The sequence below is a fragment of the Triturus cristatus genome, chromosome 2_2 (assembly GCF_964204655.1).
Source record: "Triturus cristatus chromosome 2_2, aTriCri1.1, whole genome shotgun sequence".
Lineage (NCBI taxonomy): Eukaryota > Metazoa > Chordata > Amphibia > Caudata > Salamandridae > Triturus > Triturus cristatus.
The window spans coordinates 83,473,011-83,493,059 of NC_140582.1; the positions used below are offsets into that span (position 1 = coordinate 83,473,011).

Here is a 20,049-nt window from a genome sequence, read left to right on the forward strand (position 1 = left end):
GCATCAGGATCTGCCGCTTTAATCATTGAGCCACACTTCTCCACATTACTTTGCACAACAATCAATTGATTACTTCTGTGTACTCCAAGACTACCAATTGTAATAACTTTTTGCATTTCTCCAGTTTTCACCAAAAATCTCTTAACCCCTTCGCCGCGGCGCAAATTCTGCCGCGGCGCTGGGGGGGTGTGGGGTGAGCGCGGCGCCGCCATGCTTGTGACGGAACCACGCCGTCATGAGTCACGGGCGAGCTGTGCTCATGACTGCGTGGTTCCGTCACGACTCCGCCCACTCTTCATTTCGCCCGTACAGACGGGGAATTAGTGCCGCGTGGGCGGAGCGGCCGCAGCATGACGGAACCATGCCGTCATGAGCACACGCCGCCCGTGGCTCATGACGGCGTGGTTCCTTCATGCGCACGCAAGGGGTTAAGAGACATTTACCTTACTAACAACTCTTACGTATTAAACGGATCTCATCCACTGAAGAAATGTATCATGAAAGTAGTCAACAACTTATCAGGAAATTCAGGCAAAGAGCATATCCTGAACCCATTTTACATGAAGCTACTGACCGCGCTAAATTTATAAGCAGAACTGAGCTTTTGCAATCCAAAACCAGATACGAATCCGCAGACTCAAGAATGGTTTTTGTATCAAAATATTCCTCTTGTACTTGTGAGAAGGTGGCCTGATATATGCTGTCCACTAGTTCTAGTGGGCACCTTGTATCAGTCCAAACAACCCCTTATGGTGATAAGTTAAAGACAACCTTATATGAAAGCTATCCTAGTGGTAGCTATGGAGAGCAGCCTTCAGGCTAAGTCTTGAAGGAATGTAAAGCAGCTTGTTTTACCAGTCTATAATCTCTTGAATGAACAAATGAAAAGACAACCACACCAGGTATATATTCAAAATATATGTATTTAAGATAACACACACTGAAGTACTGGGTATTTTAGACCCAGCGGTGCAGGGGCACACACCCTATGACTTCTGGGTTCACCCTGTTCCAGACCTACAGAAACACAGAGTCTTCTGGGTGAAGTCAAAGATTCGTTTATTGGCTGCAGACCAATTACAGGTATCCTAGAAGTACAACAGCGTGTATGTTCTCAGGAGACTGCCCAAAATCATAGGAACGGGTTTCTCCTTAAGTACAAAATATCATGCTCCAGGCACACATTCCTTGGTTTACGATATGGCCATATAAAGGTATACATTACAAACGAAAAAGCAGAGTCATGATGACCATCCCACATTCCAGTTCGGCCAGCCCACAATGATTTACACAGTAACGTTCAGATCCCACATCGGATGTCAATAGACCCCCCAATAAACATGAGCATCTCCTGTTTTGGGAAACAAGTCATAAAGCAGGAACAAGCAGGTGTGGAAGAGATTAGCCGGAGGATTGTGTAGAATGAAAGGGTTTTATGACGGGTCAAGCCCTGATGCTAATCACAGGTGGACGGAGGAAGGGGAGCTCGTGAGACCGGTTTGACCTGGGGCAGCAGAGCCAGCTGCCCAGGTCACAGAGAAGTCAGAGGGAAAGCCCATGTACTGTGAGGCCCGTATTTACTCCATTATAGCCTATGTGAGGGCAATGACAAGATGGCCACTGCTTCCAAAATGGAACCCGCGTAGTGAAGCAGAATAACGTGTACACAGTGCATTCATAGCTAGAACGATATATAAAGCACTCGTACATGCCGCATTTACCATTTGCGGTTTGCTAATACCAAGATAGACAGGGGTAGGGCCCTGTCCCCTACGCGGTCCCGAATATTAAAGTACGACAGACCCTCCTTTTGCCCTTACATAGGCAATCACTATACTCATCTTAATCCGAGTCTAGGTCAATGTTCACAAAGTCATGGAGATGTTGCTGTAGCATCATCCTATTACTTAGCTCGTCCCTCGATACAGGTTTCCTTACACATAAGGTAGCACAGAGGCCACATATCGCAGGAGCACACTGTATACACAGACAGAACAGGAAAAGAATGGCTAAGATCATTCCAATGACCATCAGAACTTTCCAACCCCAGGCAGATATCAATTCCCAGAACCACCCCACCAGTGACCAATCTCCCTTATCCACGTGTATGGATTCAGATATTTTATGGAGTTTGGAGATGGCTTGATACACTGTTGGAGCATTATCTGGTATGAAAATGCAGCAACTGAATTGGATGACCTTGCATACCCCACCGCGGTCTGCAAGAATAACGTCTAGAACCATGCGGTTCTGCAAAGTCATAAGGCGATCCGCTTGGAGCTCAGCTGTCAGATTACTAAGGGCACCAGCCGTTACATTGACAGTGGATTCAACCACACGAGTCAGCTGTCTCAGGTTCCTACTATTGACCATAGGTCCCCAAAACGGCAGGAAACCCAAGAAGAAGTCTCCCGCTTCCTGACCGGCAGTATCTTCCTTACTAATCACACCTCTCACAACTCTGGTCTTGTGATAGTCAGAGGCAGCAGTAAATGTCGGCGGTAGCAAGTTCGCAATATAACATGTGCCCGAGAAATCAGGGGGCAGCCATGTATATGCTCGGTCATTACAGATGAAATATGTGCCCTTGGCAGCCAAAAACGCAGGGGAAAACTGCGACGGGAAGGTGTACGTTTCAGTACAGTCACTTCTTCCCAGTTGAGCTCTAGGATTCTGACCATTACCCTGTAAGCAGAACCGACCCATGTGGGGTACGACCCAGATTGGAGATGAGATTTTTCGCTGCCTTTCACCCAGACTAATACTATACCCCGTCGCGTTCCATCCTACATAAGGTCTCAACTCTTCTTTGGGAATGGATGAGTATGCATCGATATCCCTACTCATATCGGCAACTCCTTTCATCAAAGCCTTATTATTGGTGATAGGTCTGATGGAACGCGGTTGGCGAGGGGAGTATGTATCTAGAGCATAGAGAAACATGGTTTGGAATGCCCATGACGATCCATTGTAACTGTACGGCAGCACCAGGTAGGGAATACCCTTGTTAATGGTATGTGGCATTAACCCACACACCCAGCAATTGGTCGTATTCATTACCAGTTGGTGCTGGTGCAAGAGCTGGATAAACGAGTTATTTACGAACTCCGATCGTCTGGTCTGTTCGTGCTCAGGCAAAGGGTGAAAAGAGTGAGAGGAGGCGGTAGAAAGAGGTATAGGCTGTTCAGTGGGTGCAATGGGCTTTTGAGCGGAGAAGAACACAAATCCTACAATAAACATTATGATACTACACAGTGTAAAAAGGCACAAAAAGACAAAACATTTACTTTTTACAATTCTACACATCCTTGCGTTAAAGTTCATTTCCTCAATCGGTCTCTCCATCTTAAAAAACTCCATCCTCTACTCGGGCCGCTCGCGGTGGATGAGTGTCTTCTGCTAAGGAGCACGCCTGTCAGTCCAGGGAAACGCCCTAGACCAACCAGAACCGTTGACCTAGCGTCTTCGGCCTGTACCCCAAAGTCTTGGCACCGCGACCCTGCGGCAGAACCCGGATGGTGGTTCGAAAAACAAAAATCAAGAAAGTCCTTCAGATGGGAGAGCAAAAATGTCAAAAAGGAAATAGTAAGGAAATCTTTATTTGTCCATGGGCCTAGGTCTCAAATTATAGCGGAGACGGCCAGGTGCTGTTTGGTCTTGAAACAAAAGTTCAGGCTCAGTAGTGTCCAGTCGATTTGATGGTGGCACAGCTTCCGGCAGAATATTGTCACTCTCTTGGTCTGAAACTGTGTCTCTTATGCGTGCGTCACTGAATGGTACAAAACGAGGTACAGTGTCTGTCTCAGAGTCGGCGATACCCTCCTTGACCCACTGGTCATATGGCAGAGGCAAAGGGACTACTTTACAGTGGGTACCATGGATCCAGTGTTTCTTTCCTTTCACTCGCACTGCTGATCTTGTCGAAAGAAGAACAAGATGAGGGCCGATCCAGCGAGGCTCGTCGTTGCTCTTGCGCTGGAAATTTCAGACTAGCACCCACGTACCAGGGTTGATAGGGTGTCCAGGAGGTTCAGAAGCTTGGGGAAGAGTATCATGTACCTGTTGGTGCAAAACACGCAGTTTAACAGTCAAATCATACAGGTAATCGAGCAGTACTGGATGCTCTATCTCACTGAACTTCATGGGCCTCGGTACACCCCATACATTGGCCGGACGGCCAAAGACAACCTCGTAAGGGCTAAGCCCCACTCGTGAGTGTATGGTCATTCTGGTGGACAGGAGTGCTAAAGGCAGAGCGTCAGGCCATTTAAGACCGGTGCTCGCCTGGATTTTGGCCAGCTTGAGCTTTAAGGCTCCATTGTAGCGTTCTACTAATCCAGCTGATTGGGGGTGATTTGCAGCGTGGAACTTCTGCTTTATCCCTAGCCCTTCACATACATTCTTCATCACTTTACCCACAAACTCACTTCCATTATCACACCACACCATTCTTGGCATCCCAAACCTAGGGAAAAACTCTTTCACAAGGGCTTTGGCTGTGGATAGGGCAGTGTTATCTTTCAGAGGATAAGCCTCAATCCATTTTGAGAAAGCACAAACAACCACCAGTACATATTTCAGGTTGTTGCATCTTTCCATGTGAATAAAGTCCAGCTGCAAAACTTCGAATGGACATGATGGGGGTGCAAAGTGACCAGCTGGAGTTGGGGTTCCCCTACCAGGGTTGTACTTCAAACATACTATGCAATTCTTGACCACATTCTCTGCACACTTGGGAATCCCAGCATTCTGCCATACTGGAGCCAACAACTTGCATATACCTTTCGTACTGATATGTGCCATTCCATGTGCCATAGTAACCACTGGAAGCACATATGCATCAGGCAACAACCATCGCCTATGTTCTGTCAGATCAATCCAACAACCATTCTCATCCAACTTACCCATACTTTCTCTCCACTTGCTTAACTCTTCCTCTGTGGCTTCAGCTTGAAGCGACTTCTCACTCTCTATTGTGCTCTCACACATTCCCACATCATTAACCCATCTTGCGGGGCCTGCAACATACATTCTAGTCTTCACATTCTGTGCGGTTTCTTTCGCGGTCTCATCAGCAAACGCATTCCCGCGTCCAACATCATCTGTGACTTTCCTGTGCGCACTGCATTTCATGATCGCAACTTGCAACGGTAGGGTCAGTGACTCAAGGAGATCATTCACCAACTTGCCATTCTGAATTTTAGCTCCATGCGACGTCAGGAACCCACGCTCCTTCCACAGTCGCCCAAAATGATGAGCCACGCCAAAGGCGTACTGGCTATCTGTGTATATATTCACTCTCATTCCTTCAGACAACACACATGCTCTCGTGAGGGCGATTAATTCTTCTGCTTGGGCCGAATTATGTGGCACTCGTGCAGTTTCCACGACCGTGTGCAAAGTCGTGATAGCATATGCAGCAGTCGTGTCACCATTAGGGAGCTTGAAACATGAACCATCTACCCATAAAGTGCCATCACACTCAGCCAGGGGAGTATCTTTTAGATCTACTCTCCCTTTCGTCTCTTCTTCTGTTCTGAACAGACAATCATGTTGCTCAACCTCATCTGAGTCTGCTGGAATTGGCAACAATGTAGCTGGATTCAGCGTATTGCATCTTTTTATGTGTATGTGATTTGCTAACAGTGTAAGTTCATAACCTGATAATCGCGCACTAGTCAAGTGTTGTGTCTTGGTCCTATTTAATAATGTGTCTACAGCGTGTGGAACCATAACAATCAATGTATTGTCCATTACCAAACCAGCAGATTGTCGGATAGACATCGCTGCAGCAGCTGTCGCTCTCAGACAGCTTGGCAATGCCCTCGCTACAGGGTCCAAGGTTGATGAAAAATATGCGCATGGGCGCGGTCTGTCGCCAAAAGGCTGTGTTAACACTGACAACGCACATCCATCTTTCTCGTGAACATACAATGTAAAAGGCTTGCTGTAGTCGGGGGTACCCAACACAGGTGCTGAACACAATGCATTACGCAATTCCACAAAACTTTTCTGGCACTCTTCAGACCATGGGATAGGATTCGGTGTGTCTTTGCATGTTAAGGCTACTAAAGGTTTTGCCAATAAAGAAAAACTAGGGATCCAATGCCTACAGTATGAAGTGATGCCCAAGAAAGCACGCACTTCTCTCTGTGTTTTTGGCACACTCAACTGTGCAATGGCTTGAATTCTTTCTGGGGTCAATTTCCTTCCCTCCTTCGATAAGAGATGACCTAAGTAGGTCACTTCTTGTCGACAATATTGCAGCTTAGAGAGAGACACTTTGTGATGGAAAGCGGATAAATGGCGCAACAGTGACAATGTGGCTTCTTTACAAATCTTCTCAGTATCCGCAGCGATCAGTAAATCGTCAACGTACTGAATGAGGATAGCGCCACTAGGTAAAACAAGTGCATCAAGCTGCGCTTTTAAAGCTTGACTATATATTGATGGACTTTCACAGTAGCCCTGGGGAGCGCGTTTGAAGCGGAAGCTTCGGCCTCCCAGACTAAAACCAAAAATGTCTCTGCTCTCTTCTGCGATTGGGATGCTAAAGAAAGCATTCTTTAAATCAATCACTGAAAACCATGCAGCAGAGGCTGGAATCATCGTTAACAAGGCAGTTATATCGGGGACAACCGGAAACTGTGGCACAACAATCTTATTAACCTCTCTAAGATCAATCACAAATCTGTAAACAGGTGGCTGTGAAGGATCCGTTCGTTTTAAGACAGGTAAAATCGGGCTATTGCAAACGTTGCCTCTTGTCTCTTCAATCACACCCTTATTAATTAAGTCGCTGACAATGTCTAACAATGCTTTCTGCCCTTCATTAGAGATCTTGTACTGGGGAATACGTGGCAGTCTGACATTAGCCTTTAAAGTCACCACATATGGCGGTATCTCCAAGAGGCCCACATCATTGGGACCAGTAGCCCAAAGGGCATCCGGAAGGGATGACAATTCAGGTGGCATTGTATTTTTAGACAGATACATTGGGGAAATCACTTTCTTGCCTAATGTAAGTTGTACTCCTGAAGGAGAACAATACAGTGTAGCATGCAATCTTTTCAACAAATCTAATCCCAGCAAATTCTCACCACAACCTGTTGTCAGATTCAGGGGTGCTTTCAGCTCGCAAGGTCCAACAGAAAGTGACATGGGACTAGAAATCGGGTTCCTAACTGGGGCGCCAGAAAAACCTACTGAAACATTTATATCGCCAGACAAAGGTGCGCCAGGGAGTTTTGAATGCATAATTGAACTCTTCGCAGCACCAGTGTCTAGCAGAAAAGGCTCCGTTACATTTGCTGTAGTTACCTCAACATACGGTCCACTCTGATCCACTGGCACTGAAACAACTCCCTCTCTCTGTCTACGGCTGTCCTAGTAATCATTACTTTCTGCATCACCGTCCTCTGCATAATAATCATTATTGTAATACTGGGCCGTATTACTAATCGCGTTAGCTTGCTGATCAAAGCTATTGATGGTATTTTGAGGCGGCAGAGGACGCGCGTTCTGGGGAATACTTCCACGCCCTCTGCCTCTAGGAGCTTGCTGACCACCCCTACCTCTTGCGCCATACATATTACCGTTCCGCTGCATTAATTTAGGGCAACTATATTTATAATGACCTTCCTCTTTGCAGTATGAACATTGGTTGGGACCTACAGGGACACGTGGTTGATAATACCCGTTCATTTGCTGATTGTTTTGAAACTGTTGGGGTTGGTGATAGACACCTTGGGGTTGTCTATAATTATTCTGACCTCCACGTGGCGGATAGGCCTGCTGTAAAAGAACCTTTGTCTTTAGTTCCTTTGTTTTCTTCTCTGTTCTATCTTTCTCGTCTTTATCTCTATTCTCATAATACTGTGCAGTAGCCAGTATTTGCGCTGAAGAAGAAACAGCCCAAGAACTTTCTGAATCTTTTAACTTTTTACACAGGTCAGGAAGTAAATTCTGCACAAACTTATCCACAAACAACCGTTGGCCACCCTCAGTACTCATATCCTGCCCACTGTGATCAATAAACGTTTCTTCAAACCTAGTAAAGAAGTCTGACACTGTCTCATCTTTCTTCTGCTTGCATGCAGATAACTTGTCCCAATTTACGCGCATCGCAGGCATTATTGTCTTCATATACGTGATGATTCTACCAGGCAGTTCAGCTACTAAAGGTTCTGGTTTCGCACCACCAGTTTGTCTAGCATCAGCAGCAACAATGTTAGCCCATGTATCCCCTAGTTCTGCATTGTGATCTACATTACGAATTGATCCCCATAGAGGCTGTGGAACAACATTACCAAACAACATGTCTATGTCGGCCAGATTCATAACGCATGACCCTGCCGTCTGTGACAACTCTTTATAATAACCTGCTGGGTTTTTACGGGGATCAGGCAAGGACTGCTTAAGCGCTAACACCTCAGAGCGCTTCCATGGAACATGCACCCAAACACGCTGGAAATGCGCTGCCACAGCGGGGTTACCACCTGCAGCTGCAACCGCTTCCTTCCATACCGGGGGAACTTCTCTCATAGGGTATTGTCGCGCTTTTACCTTTTTCCCCACAAGGACATCTTGTTCAAACAATGACTGTTGGCAATCATCATTCCTAAAGGACAATACAACCGCAACTGCTTTATCTACCCCGCGGTCCACAATTATACCAGTTCCAAAATCGAACCTCACTCTACACAATTCCTGCGGGTTCGGATTTTTACCACTATCCTCCAATTCTTCACAGAGAATTTCGCACATTTTCTCGAACACATATCTCTGTTTTGGGGCATCCCACTGATGGAAAACGTTGACAACTGATTCCACATTATACAGTGAAGGGAAAACAATCCATCTACGCGCCATGTTATCTATTACCTTTTTCTCGTCAGGGTTAGGTAATTGGCTACGCAATTGCTTACGCTGTAAACCAGGAGTCGCACCAGATGACTCAAAGAGAGGAGACATTAATGTAGTAACCACATTAGCTAAGCGCTGTCGCGCTGAAGGAGAAGCTGAGGCGAGAACAGGGGGAAAAACAGAGGGAAGAAAAGAGGATGTAGAGACAGGTACTGGAGTGGTGGAAGGAAGAGTGTCAGGGGAGGCAGCTGCTGTATTAGGCAAAGTCGCAGGAAGTGCGGGGGCAGTTGGAAGCACAACTGGCGGTCCTTGAGAGGGCTGCGCTACAGGGATAGGAACCGGCTGCAAAGCAGCTGGCGGTAGCGGCAAGGCTTGCAGTATATGCACTGGAGGTGGCATATTTACAAGCTGGGGAGGCGCCGTGGCAGTTTGAGCATACGGGGGTGGCGAACTCAACAAATGTGACATCAGGGGATCTTTCTCCTTTTCTTCTAACCCATTCTGCTTAGAATGTGGTAAGGCTGGGTAACATTTGTCAATCCCTAACTTGCGCTGCCTATGCAATTGCTCACTCATTTGCTCCTCCTCATTGTCTTTAAATTGTACAGCTGCTTGCATTACTGTCATACCTTTCTCTCTCTTATTCTTTTTCGCTAACTTAATTTCCTTTTGTTTGGCTTCCTTTCGCCATAAGCGGAAAGAGTCAAACATCGCCGGCCGGGCTTTCTTCTTAAACAATTTAATTTCCAAATTATCTAAAATATCGGTATCAAAACTACCATTTTGGGGCCATTTTAAAACACCATCTTTCCTGGTGTAGTGGATCCACACTTCGTTATATGCAATGGGGCCTACGCCATGTTTTACATAGAGCTCATAAGTTGGAGTTCCAACCGGAGGAACCGGACATGATTCCTCTAGCTGGAAATCCTTTCCACAACCCAAACAGAATAATCTACCAAATAGTCCAGAACCAGGCATCTTCGCTCACTAGTCTAGATCCAAACGTCAAAGGATTATCGATTACGATATTCTCGTGAATACACGAGTCCTTTGGTTTTGGCGTTTGCAAACTCCAAATGACCAATTCAAACGATCCCGAAGGATACCAAAACAAATAGGAGACGCTCCACTTATACTTAACTGAATATTGTTGATCGATGGCGTCACCAGAAGACTCTCTCGATTGTTTCGCTCTCTCAGATTCGTCAAGGGTCCAAAACAGGTCGATTAATCAGGGCAGCAGTCCTTCGTAGCCGTCGGGACGCGGAGAACCTCGCAGAAAAGACTTTCGGACCACGTCGACATGCAGGGGTCGATGAAGTGGCGGCCTTCCTCCGGAATTTCCACACGAAGCTCCTCACGAACCTCTGGCTTGGACTGGTACCGCTGAAATCGTCCCGAGTTGGGCGCCAAACTGAAGTACTGGGTATTTTAGACCCAGCGGTGCAGGGGCACACACCCTATGACTTCTGGGTTCACCCTGTTCCAGACCTACAGAAACACAGAGTCTTCTGGGTGAAGTCAAAGATTTGTTTATTGGCTGCAGACCAATTACAGGTATCCTAGAAGTACAACAGCGTGTATGTTCTCAGGAGACTGCCCAAAATCATAGGAACGGGTTTCTCCTTAAGTACAAAATATCATGCTCCAGGCACACATTCCTTGGTTTACGATATGGCCATATAAAGGTATACATTACAAACGAAAAAGCAGAGTCATGATGACCATCCCACATTCCAGTTCGGCCAGCCCACAATGATTTACACAGTAAGGTTCAGATCCCACATCGGATGTCAATAGACCCCCCAATAAACATGAGCATCTCCTGTTTTGGGAAACAAGTCATAAAGCAGGAACAAGCAGGTGTGGAAGAGATTAGCCGGAGGATTGTGTAGAATGAAAGGGTTTTATGACGGGTCAAGCCCTGATGCTAATCACAGGTGGACGGAGGAAGGGGAGCTCGTGAGACCGGTTTGACCTGGGGCAGCAGAGCCAGCTGCCCAGGTCACAGAGAAGTCAGAGGGAAAGCCCATGTACTGTGAGGCCCGTATTTACTCCATTATAGCCTATGTGAGGGCAATGACAAGATGGCCACTGCTTCCAAAATGGAACCCGCGTAGTGAAGCAGAATAACGTGTACACAGTGCATTCATAGCTAGAACGATATATAAAGCACTCGTACATGCCGCATTTACCATTTGCGGTTTGCTAATACCAAGATAGACAGGGGTAGGGCCCTGTCCCCTACGCGGTCCCGAATATTAAAGTACGACAACACCCCTCTAGTCTCTTTATGAGACTGGAGTTCGAAGTACTTTAGTTACAAGTGGTTAAGCATCAGTAAAAGCACAAATACATGTTTGGGCCCTAGGGGCGTACCAAACCATACACTAAAAAAGTGATATAAGAACCACAACTGTAATAGGCAGTATGCCTATTGCCTCTAGAATCGCTGGGACCCCAAGGAACCACCCAAGGTAGTGACACAGGGGACCCACGGGAACTGTATACAGTGTGGAAACACAACCGCGGGTTCCTATTACTTTCAATGGGGAATGTCGCGGTTGGAATTTTAAAGATTAGGGACACTTCTAATCGAACTAGGACCAAACCCTTCTGGACTTAGACAGGTCTAGGGTTAGCACCCTCGAGAGTACCGGAGTACTTGAGTTACCTCACCCAGGGAAGCCGGGTGCATAGGTGTCTTTTGGTGTCGGGTCGCGTCGTCGATTCCAATGGAAGCCTGCAAAGAACTGCTGCTGCCGTGAAGAGAAGTGTCCGGAGAGATCCAAGCCTGGTTCTAGGATGTAAGGAACCTGAAAGCAGAGGGGACAGAGTCTGGGTCACTTGCCAGTGACCTAGGGCAGGATGGACCAATGCCGACAGATGTTGGGTGCTTCAGGTGAGTTGACGGGTGTCTTGACTCTTCAGCCACGAGGTCCAGGAGGCATCGACAAAGTCCACGAGCCGGATTCGAGCTGTCCCACGAGTCTGTCGAGTGCTGCGGTGTCGGCGACCAGAAAGGACCCAACAAGCCATGGCAACGGGAAGTCTCAGGAAATCAGAGAAAGGACTGCGGTGCAGACCAGCAAGGTCTGATGGACTCACCCAGCAAGGGTAAGTAAGAGCAAGACTGGAGCAACCAGAAAAGCCCAAACAGAAGTGGAGTTGCCTTCGTGGGGAACTGCTAGCCAACGGGCTAGTGATTGCGAAGGAGCCTCCAGTGGTCGCACTTGGAGCTGGCCCACGGGTCACTCGTGGAGTGGAGGCCAACAATCTTCGGTGCAGGAGGTGCTCAAGGCTGGGGCTACTCGAAGCCAAAAGCACAACTTCGAGGATGACCAGGAAGGTGTTATTGCTGCAAAAGTTCACGGTGTCCAGGGGTCACAGTTCCACATTACCCACGATAGCCACAAGCCTCAGCTTTGCTGTGGATTCAGAGTAGCCTCGGGTAAGTCTGGAAATCCACCTCTGGTGATGCAAAGACTTCGGCGTCCGGCGGGAGCTTCAGCAATGCAGACCGGTCAGTTGCTTCTTTGGTGCCTGCCAAGCAGGGGAGTCACTCCTTGACCCCAAAGGAGATTTTATCCACCTTCTAGTCGTGATAGAAAGTCGAAGGTCCAGGATATATGTTTCAGAGGTTCGTCCATGGTAATCTAAAGTCCTAGGGACTGGATTCCTATACTTATACTAAGTTTAGGGGATGGACTAACTCTAAGGCCCCACCTATGGGTGGACCTGGGGTGGGGGTGGTTGCACCCCCTCCCCTTTGTCCAGTTTCGGGCCAGAGCAGGGGCTGAGTGCCCCTGCAACCGGTTTGAACTGGGCTATGCACAGGGACACCTTGTGTGCCCCAGGCAGTGTCTCAAAAGCATTCTCTGAATGCACCCACCCTGCCCCAATACACATCTGCTTGTCTGGGGAGGTGGTTACACCTCCCTGTGACAGGAAACCTATTTTCCAGGCCTCCCCTGCCAGAGTTTCCCCCAGCAGCAGGAGGCCAGACCCGTGTCTGTGGCAGTGGCATCCATTTTGTGATGCCAGGGCTTTGAAAGGATTTAACCGGGTTTAGCCAGTGTGAACATGCCTCTCCCTCTAGAAGGGTGGAATGCTACCCCTGCCACCAGAACAGGCGGGGGTAGTATTCCAAAGCGTTTGACTCCAAACACGACATGTTTTGATGCAGCCATCCCAAAGTTAGCATTTACCGCGAGGTTATAATGCACTTAAAAGTATATGGTATGGCTCTATCACAGAACAGCCATCAGAAAGTATTTCCGAATGCTGCAGAGGGGCTCAGCTCATGCTTGGGCACCCTCTCACATAAAACCAAGCACTCTGTCTTCAGGATTGTCAAGGCCTGCCATAGAAGTGGCTTATAGGTTTATATGTGTTTGTATAGGTTAGTGCTATAGGTAGCCTATATCACAGTAAGGGGTGCAAGCACACCCTTACCCAGGTTGCAGTAGCAGACCTGTGGTGTCATTTTGGAGTGCTTCCCAGGGGTGGCATAATACATGCTGCAGCCCCTGGTAGGCCTCTGAGGTACCTATGCCCTAGGCACATAGTATACCATACACTAGGGGCTTATAAGGCACTTCGGAATCCAATTAGATATGTACTTAATGTACATGGAAACCATTTAAGAGAGGAAGCAGCTAGGCTGTGGTCCTGATTAGCAGGGCCACAGCCAGACTAAGGTCGAAAAACAGTGAAACACCAGCAAAAAGTGGGGGTACCCATGTGAAGCAGATCCTACTCTCTTACAGTAGTGACAAAATCAAACAAATGATCAAGAAATATTGGCCATTAATACAAACAGTGCCTGACTTCAAAGGTATCTTTCATTTGCCTCCGATTTTTTCTTATCAAAGAACAAACAACTTACAACTATTACTCAACAAGGGCACTCCTTCACAAGAACAGAACTACAAAGGTACTGTCCCTTGTCACAACTGTGGCAGCTGTAATAACATCATAAAGGGCACTAGCGTTTTGCATCCTTCAAAAGGAACACCCATCAAATTACGCGTCAATGCCACTTGTGATTCTAGTAACTTAGTATACCTTTTGAAGTGCCCTTGCGGCTTACCGTATGTCGGTAAAACTGAACATAAAATCAAGGTTCGTCTCACGGAACATAAAAGTAACATATGTTACATGTACCAAGAATACTAAGTCCACAGTGGCAGCACACTTTCTTGAGGCTAATCATAATATCAGACAACTGAGAATTATGGTGTTAGAACAAATAATTGTGAAAGAAGGAAGGGATAATAGAAATGTTCTTTTGCAACGTGAATTATTTTGGATTAACAAACTTGATGCAGTACACCCAAAGGGGTTAAATGAAGGTTTGGAATTCAGCAGTTTTTTATAATTTGCTTGACTCAACTTATTGTATCATCCACTAGTTTTTTCCTGGCATGCACTGTTTTATAAGCACGTTTATTTGCATGTGTTTTATACGTTAGCTAATATTTCTTTTTAATATCTACAAAGGGTAGTAGTGGTTAGATTGGGAGCACATCGCCCCATATGTGCATTAAAAAATCAATATATAATATTCCTAGGACGGCTCGTTTCTACGTGAATTCTTGTCATTTCCAGGGGCATACTAAAAGCCTGAATGCTGCTACTAAAACTCAACAACTTTTAACATACATTTGTGAATATGGGAAAACAACTTGATATGGAGCTACCAAACCTTCTTATTAAGAAAACAATCTCTTCTGGGGAGCTCATATGGCTGCTACAAGAGCAAAATAGTAAAGAAACACAACAAATATCTAAAGAGCTCGCTGACTACTTTGTTAAGCCTTGAAAAAGTTTCATGGAAACGAAACACGTGTCGGCTGCCGGTTCATTGCTGAAGTGAAAAAAACTACCAGCTCATCACTGTTTGAACATAGATTACCTGTTTTTGATATTTTATTGCTTTTGAAAGATATGCCTAGCATATTGAACGTAAAGAAATTTAAAATTTGTACATGCTGAATATAATAAAAATTGGCCTGTAAAACTTAAAATCAAACTCAATTGAGTGCCGAGGTTTGCCTCTAGTTTTTAATATTTCTTTTTGCTCGCACTTCACAACTTCCTTCCTTTCTGCATGTTATTTACATTTTTTAGACGTGTCTTTTTGCACGTTTTTTACTGTTTCACCGTTTTTAACTATATACAGCTCTCTCGTGCTGAGCAAGATAGTATTTCTTCTATTTTCTTGTTCGCATCTGACATCTCGCGGGACTGGTTCCGGTCCCGCTGATATTTCTCTTCCGGGTGATTGGACGCTTACTAAACACATGTTGTACCCGCGAGGACCGTCAATGTAGTAGGTACGACTTTCAAAAATTATGATTTAAAACTCTGTTTTATACTGCATGTGGGGCCTTGCATGTATCTTTTGCACACGAGTAGTCCGGTACTGTACTTAGAACACTGACATCGCTCTGAACAATTTTGCTTACACGTTTTCGGGTGTTGAACTTTTTCATAACTCTAACGCTTTTTCTGGTTCTCTCTCAGTGTTCGGTGATAATCTTGAGTGTTTTATACCACGTTCAGTCCATGCGCACGCTGATATTCATTGGTTTAGTCTTTGTAGATACGCGACGCTTTGCAATGACATTGATCTCTTTCGACCTTCATTCACTATGGACTTTCTTATTATTCCATAGTAGCGTAATAAGGTTTTGCTACGGTGTTTAATTAATGACGCATTTATGAAGTTTATTTAGGTTTGACATTTAATTGTATAATTGGGTGATACATCCATGAGCTCCTGGGGTATAGCTTGTGTATTTGTTTCTTTTAGGAAATTCCCCCTGGCGAAGGGTTTGACCCGAAATGCATCGGGAGTTTATGCTACTCGACATCTTAATTACAACAATATTTGTGAAGCTATTTAAAATATGAGAAGTATCATATGAAGAAGATATACCGATAATTGATTCATTAAATCTTCTAACTGAAGTTTACATTCAATGGAATCTTTGATTACTTGATTCACAGTGTTTACGCGCATTGATCGCTAATACAGAGTGCTTGTGTGAGCTCGTCCTTTCCCTGTAGGAGGGCGTTACTGTTTGACTATATATTTCACACCTCATTGGATCAGGAGGTGGTACTCACTAGCACCGAAACAAACTATATATTATAATTTTTGTTGACATTGGTTACACATGTTGGAGTGCGACCGTCCCGTACCTATTTGCAGAATGCTAAAGTTGGCATCTGATTTAATAGAATTTAGTGATGGCATAAAATGCCATCAGAGAGGGGATTGATGGAGCAAGGTTTCGCATAAAGAGAAACTTGCTTGTATGAAATCCTCTCAAATAATCTGTAACATCATAATCAACCCGTCTGTGAGTACTAACAGTGCTCCACATTTTACATTTATATCTAGGGGAAGCTTTCTTATGTGCTTGCAGTAATGAATAACCCGAGTGTCCTAAAATGGCTGGTAAAACGTGGGAATTCTACTGCGCATGCGTCTACTACATCTATGTAGTATGACGTTTTCTGTTGCTTGGGGGAAAATTCTGCAGCTGCGCAATAGCTTCTAATATGGCCGCTTTACAGTAACTCACTAATGCACATGCTGTGCTGAAACTAACCTATGCACTTACTACTAAGCTATTAATGCAAAAGATTTGTTAAGTAAATGGGGTTAGAGTAGAAGTAAGTGGTATACAGTGAATTCATTTATATTTGTATTCTAACATGTTCTTTTCTGACTTTATTAATAGTTCGTATTTGGGCCTTGGATGGTGACCACATCTCTGTTCCCTTGTGATTTCTACACATGCGTAAAACGACTGCTTGCCCTGGAACAAGTGATGTAAATTGACTGACTGCTAAACCCTAAGCCAGCAAGGACATGAGAAACCCAACTCTTGACCCTACGAGAGGAAGAAGGACAACCACGGCCCGTGGAGGGAGTTCCGTGGGGCGGAAAGGCGGGGCGGGGGAGGGGCAGGGTGGGGGGGGTACTAAAAACCGGAATATGGATAATTGGAGGTAAGTAAACAATTAAATAAATAAAACGAATTTTGTAGCGCGCGCTGCATCGCATTTTGCATTTTGCAGGTCCACGGGCCGCGGCTGAAGAAGGAGCAACAATGTATAAAAGAATTATCGATCCACATATGAAATGCTTGTGGGAATAAAGTTTGTGGGTATTAAAATTAAGGGGAGGGGAATTAGACAATAGCCTAAAGAAAAATATTGCACTTAGTATGGTGTGATGTCCTCACCCCACCGTTTGGCTCAATCAAATTGCGGGTGAACATGGAATTGAAACATTTGGGGGTGGATCATACACTTGAATTTGGTATAAGAGAGGTAAGTTATAGTTAGTTAGACACACTTGATGCTGGGATGCTGATACTATTCTGAGATGCTGTCCGATTTTGCTGCAATCTGACTGAAGAATCCAACACTAGGGAAATTCGCGGAACAACCGAGGAGGCATATCTAGGAAGGGGTCCGGACGCGCCCAAGCCGGAGCGAGTAGCACCAGAGAGGGGTGTAACGCTGGCCTTACACTAGAAGAGATACCTTCCCTGTCCTGAGCTGATCCTGAATCTTTGATACTCTGATGTCGGGGTCCTCACACCATTTCTAGGTAAATATAATTGTAGGTTAATGCTCCGTACTTGCTCTCTGTCCTTTCTCTCCTCAGGTGCTGTCATTGCAAGAATGTATTTAATGCAAACTGATTATGAGCTAACTGTACTATTTTCCTGATGGAGACTTCTGGTATATTCATGTGTATTTGATTTGACTCACAAAATTATTAATTCAGATAAACTTTTAAAACTCCTTCTGAGTCTGTGGTTCTTTGAAATAAAAGTTAAATGCATTATTGTATGTCCTCCCTATTCTAATCAGTTACTAGATCTTTTCGACAGTGCATTTACTCAGGAGACAGGAATGGTAAGAATACTGGTGTAAAGGTTTCCTAGGGTAAACAAAATTGATGACCAGTGGATATTTACTAGCTCATTTAGTGTATGAATGTATATGGGCCCAAATGAGTGTTCTGTGTATTAATGTGTAGAGCTGGTAAACTCCGCTGCATCACCACCACGTTGGCATATTTCTTGTATGAAATAAACCTGCAGCAAAATGTTTTCCAACAAACAAGTCATGTGTGTTTATTTGTTGATGTGCATGCTATGTTCTTCATGTTGGGTGAGTTGCCTACATTGGCACTATCTGCGTAAAAACAGTAGCCAACGCGTTTTGTCCTCATGGACTTCTCCAGGGCTCTATTCCAAGTCCTTCTTAATGAAGACACTGTGCTGGTGTATATCTTGCAAGTAATACCTCAATTTCATATAGAAAGCTTGCTTATTGAGTCCTCTAATGTTGGACCCAGGCACCCCAATCCATGCAGTGGGACACTGTATAGATTGATTCCAATTTTCGTTAACAAGGGCTTGTTCAAAGTTTTTTTCAGGACTTGCTGATAAAAATTTCCTGTACCTGAGTTCGTGTACTCCAAATACATTTTGCAAGTCCTGAAAAAAACTTTGAATAGTTATATGTATGTGGGGCAGACATTAGGGTGTGGGGTAGGAAAATAGTTCATTTTTATATAGTAGGTTTTAGTGTTGTAAGAGAGAATGCCCAGGAAAACTTTTTGTAAAGTGCACCTGTTTCAATACAGCGGCCTTTTCACACACAATCAAGTGGTCAGTGCAGCGCCCCTCTCTCCCAAGTAATGCGGTATCCACTTTGTATGACCATTCCAAGATGGCCTGTTCGTTTACAGGGCCCGGAGCTTTAATGCTGTTGCAACGGATTTCGCACGCACATTTACTGTGTCCCTCTGGGAGCGTGGCCATTGGGAAAGCAGCACGTCAGCTGCATGATGACACAACGTGAAACATAAAAATAACTGCAGCGTGGTGACAAGACGGAACTCCGCCCCCTTATACCAAAACAAGGAAATGCCCTGACAGCGCCAGCTTCGTCTTCCCTAGATCCCTACTTTGACAGAAGGCGAGGGCTGCTGTTGGAGCTGGTGTGCGGCTGACGGTTTAACGACCCCCGCTGAGTTTTCCGAGGGATCTGACTCCCCCGTGTCTTCCCGAGGATGGGGTCTCCTGCCGCCCTTGTGGTCTTCTGTGTGTCCGCGCTGCTGCTGCCACCGCCCCCAGTGCTAGCATGGTCCGACCATGGTAAGAGCAGCGCCCTTGCTCCGCAGTAATAAGTAATGTTCGTTTCTTCAAATGCCAACGCATATGAGCTAAAACCTTTGATTTAGAAATAACTGTTCCTTTCGCTATATCTTTGCGAGCAAGTGGCCTATTCACGTACGAAATGCTGTTGTATTTGAAGCCTGGACAAGGTGCTTTGAATAAGTTCAGCATGTAAAGCAAAGTTGTTACATCCTGCGATGCAAGCGTTACAGTGAATGAGCCCAAAGTACAAGGTCGCCACTAGAAGCTGTGATTTGGGGGTCAGTTAAGCATTTGTAACACATTTTCCAGCTATTTTTTAGACTAAAAAGGTAGTTTTTATAGAGCTACAGTAAGACGCGTCCAATACCTATTTTAAAAGTCTCTGCTACCAGGGCCGGCTTTAGTAGTGGTGGCGCCCTGTGCGACAATGTTTGTTGGCCCCTTCCCATGACCACCTCGCTACAAATTCCCTCAGTACCACCATTTGACAATTCCCCCCAAGTCTCCATAACCATTGTTTCTTAGATTTATTTAGTTTTAAAGCGCCACTCATACCAGTTTAAGGTGTCAGAACACTTTCACACATACGTTGCACAGAGACAATCATGCGTGCGTAAATCAGTGTATAGGAAATGTTACATAAGACAGAGGCCTACAAGGTGTAGGAGTCACATTTCATCCATACTGCTAGGCAGTTTAGTCTAAGAGTCATTGATCTGGGAAAGCACAAATTCAGAATTTAAAATGTAACACCATTGTTAAGGGTTTTCTTCATTAATAAGAATTGATTTCTACCCAAATTAACCCTCTTTGCAATATTAGGATAAGGAAAGACTGAGCAAAGAACCTGTAGCTGGAATATATTCCTCACACTTTGCATGCAGCCTTTTGAGGATAGTTAATAGCTCTGCTCTATATTATGATTTCAACGTTCAAACTGCAAGTAACACAAGGATCTCTCTGGCAAAAGCGAGAACCCACTGAC

At 45.3% G+C, this 20,049-nt stretch overlaps 1 protein-coding gene across 2 annotated transcripts in view; it reads left to right on the forward strand.

Annotated features, from left to right (window-relative positions):
• Nucleotides 1-18,793: 18,793 nt before the first annotated feature.
• Nucleotides 18,794-20,049, forward strand: part of SARAF (store-operated calcium entry associated regulatory factor) — a 41,234-nt gene continuing 39,978 nt past the window's right edge. Inside the window, exon 1 of one of the 2 annotated variants that reach the window (XM_085641082.1) lies at nucleotides 18,794-19,061. In XM_085641082.1, the coding sequence (XP_085497208.1) occupies nucleotides 18,977-19,061 (85 nt within the window). In that variant the 5' untranslated portion in view covers nucleotides 18,794-18,976. The remainder of the gene's footprint in view (nucleotides 19,062-20,049) is intronic. The other variant, XM_085641081.1, reaches the window with a different exon arrangement.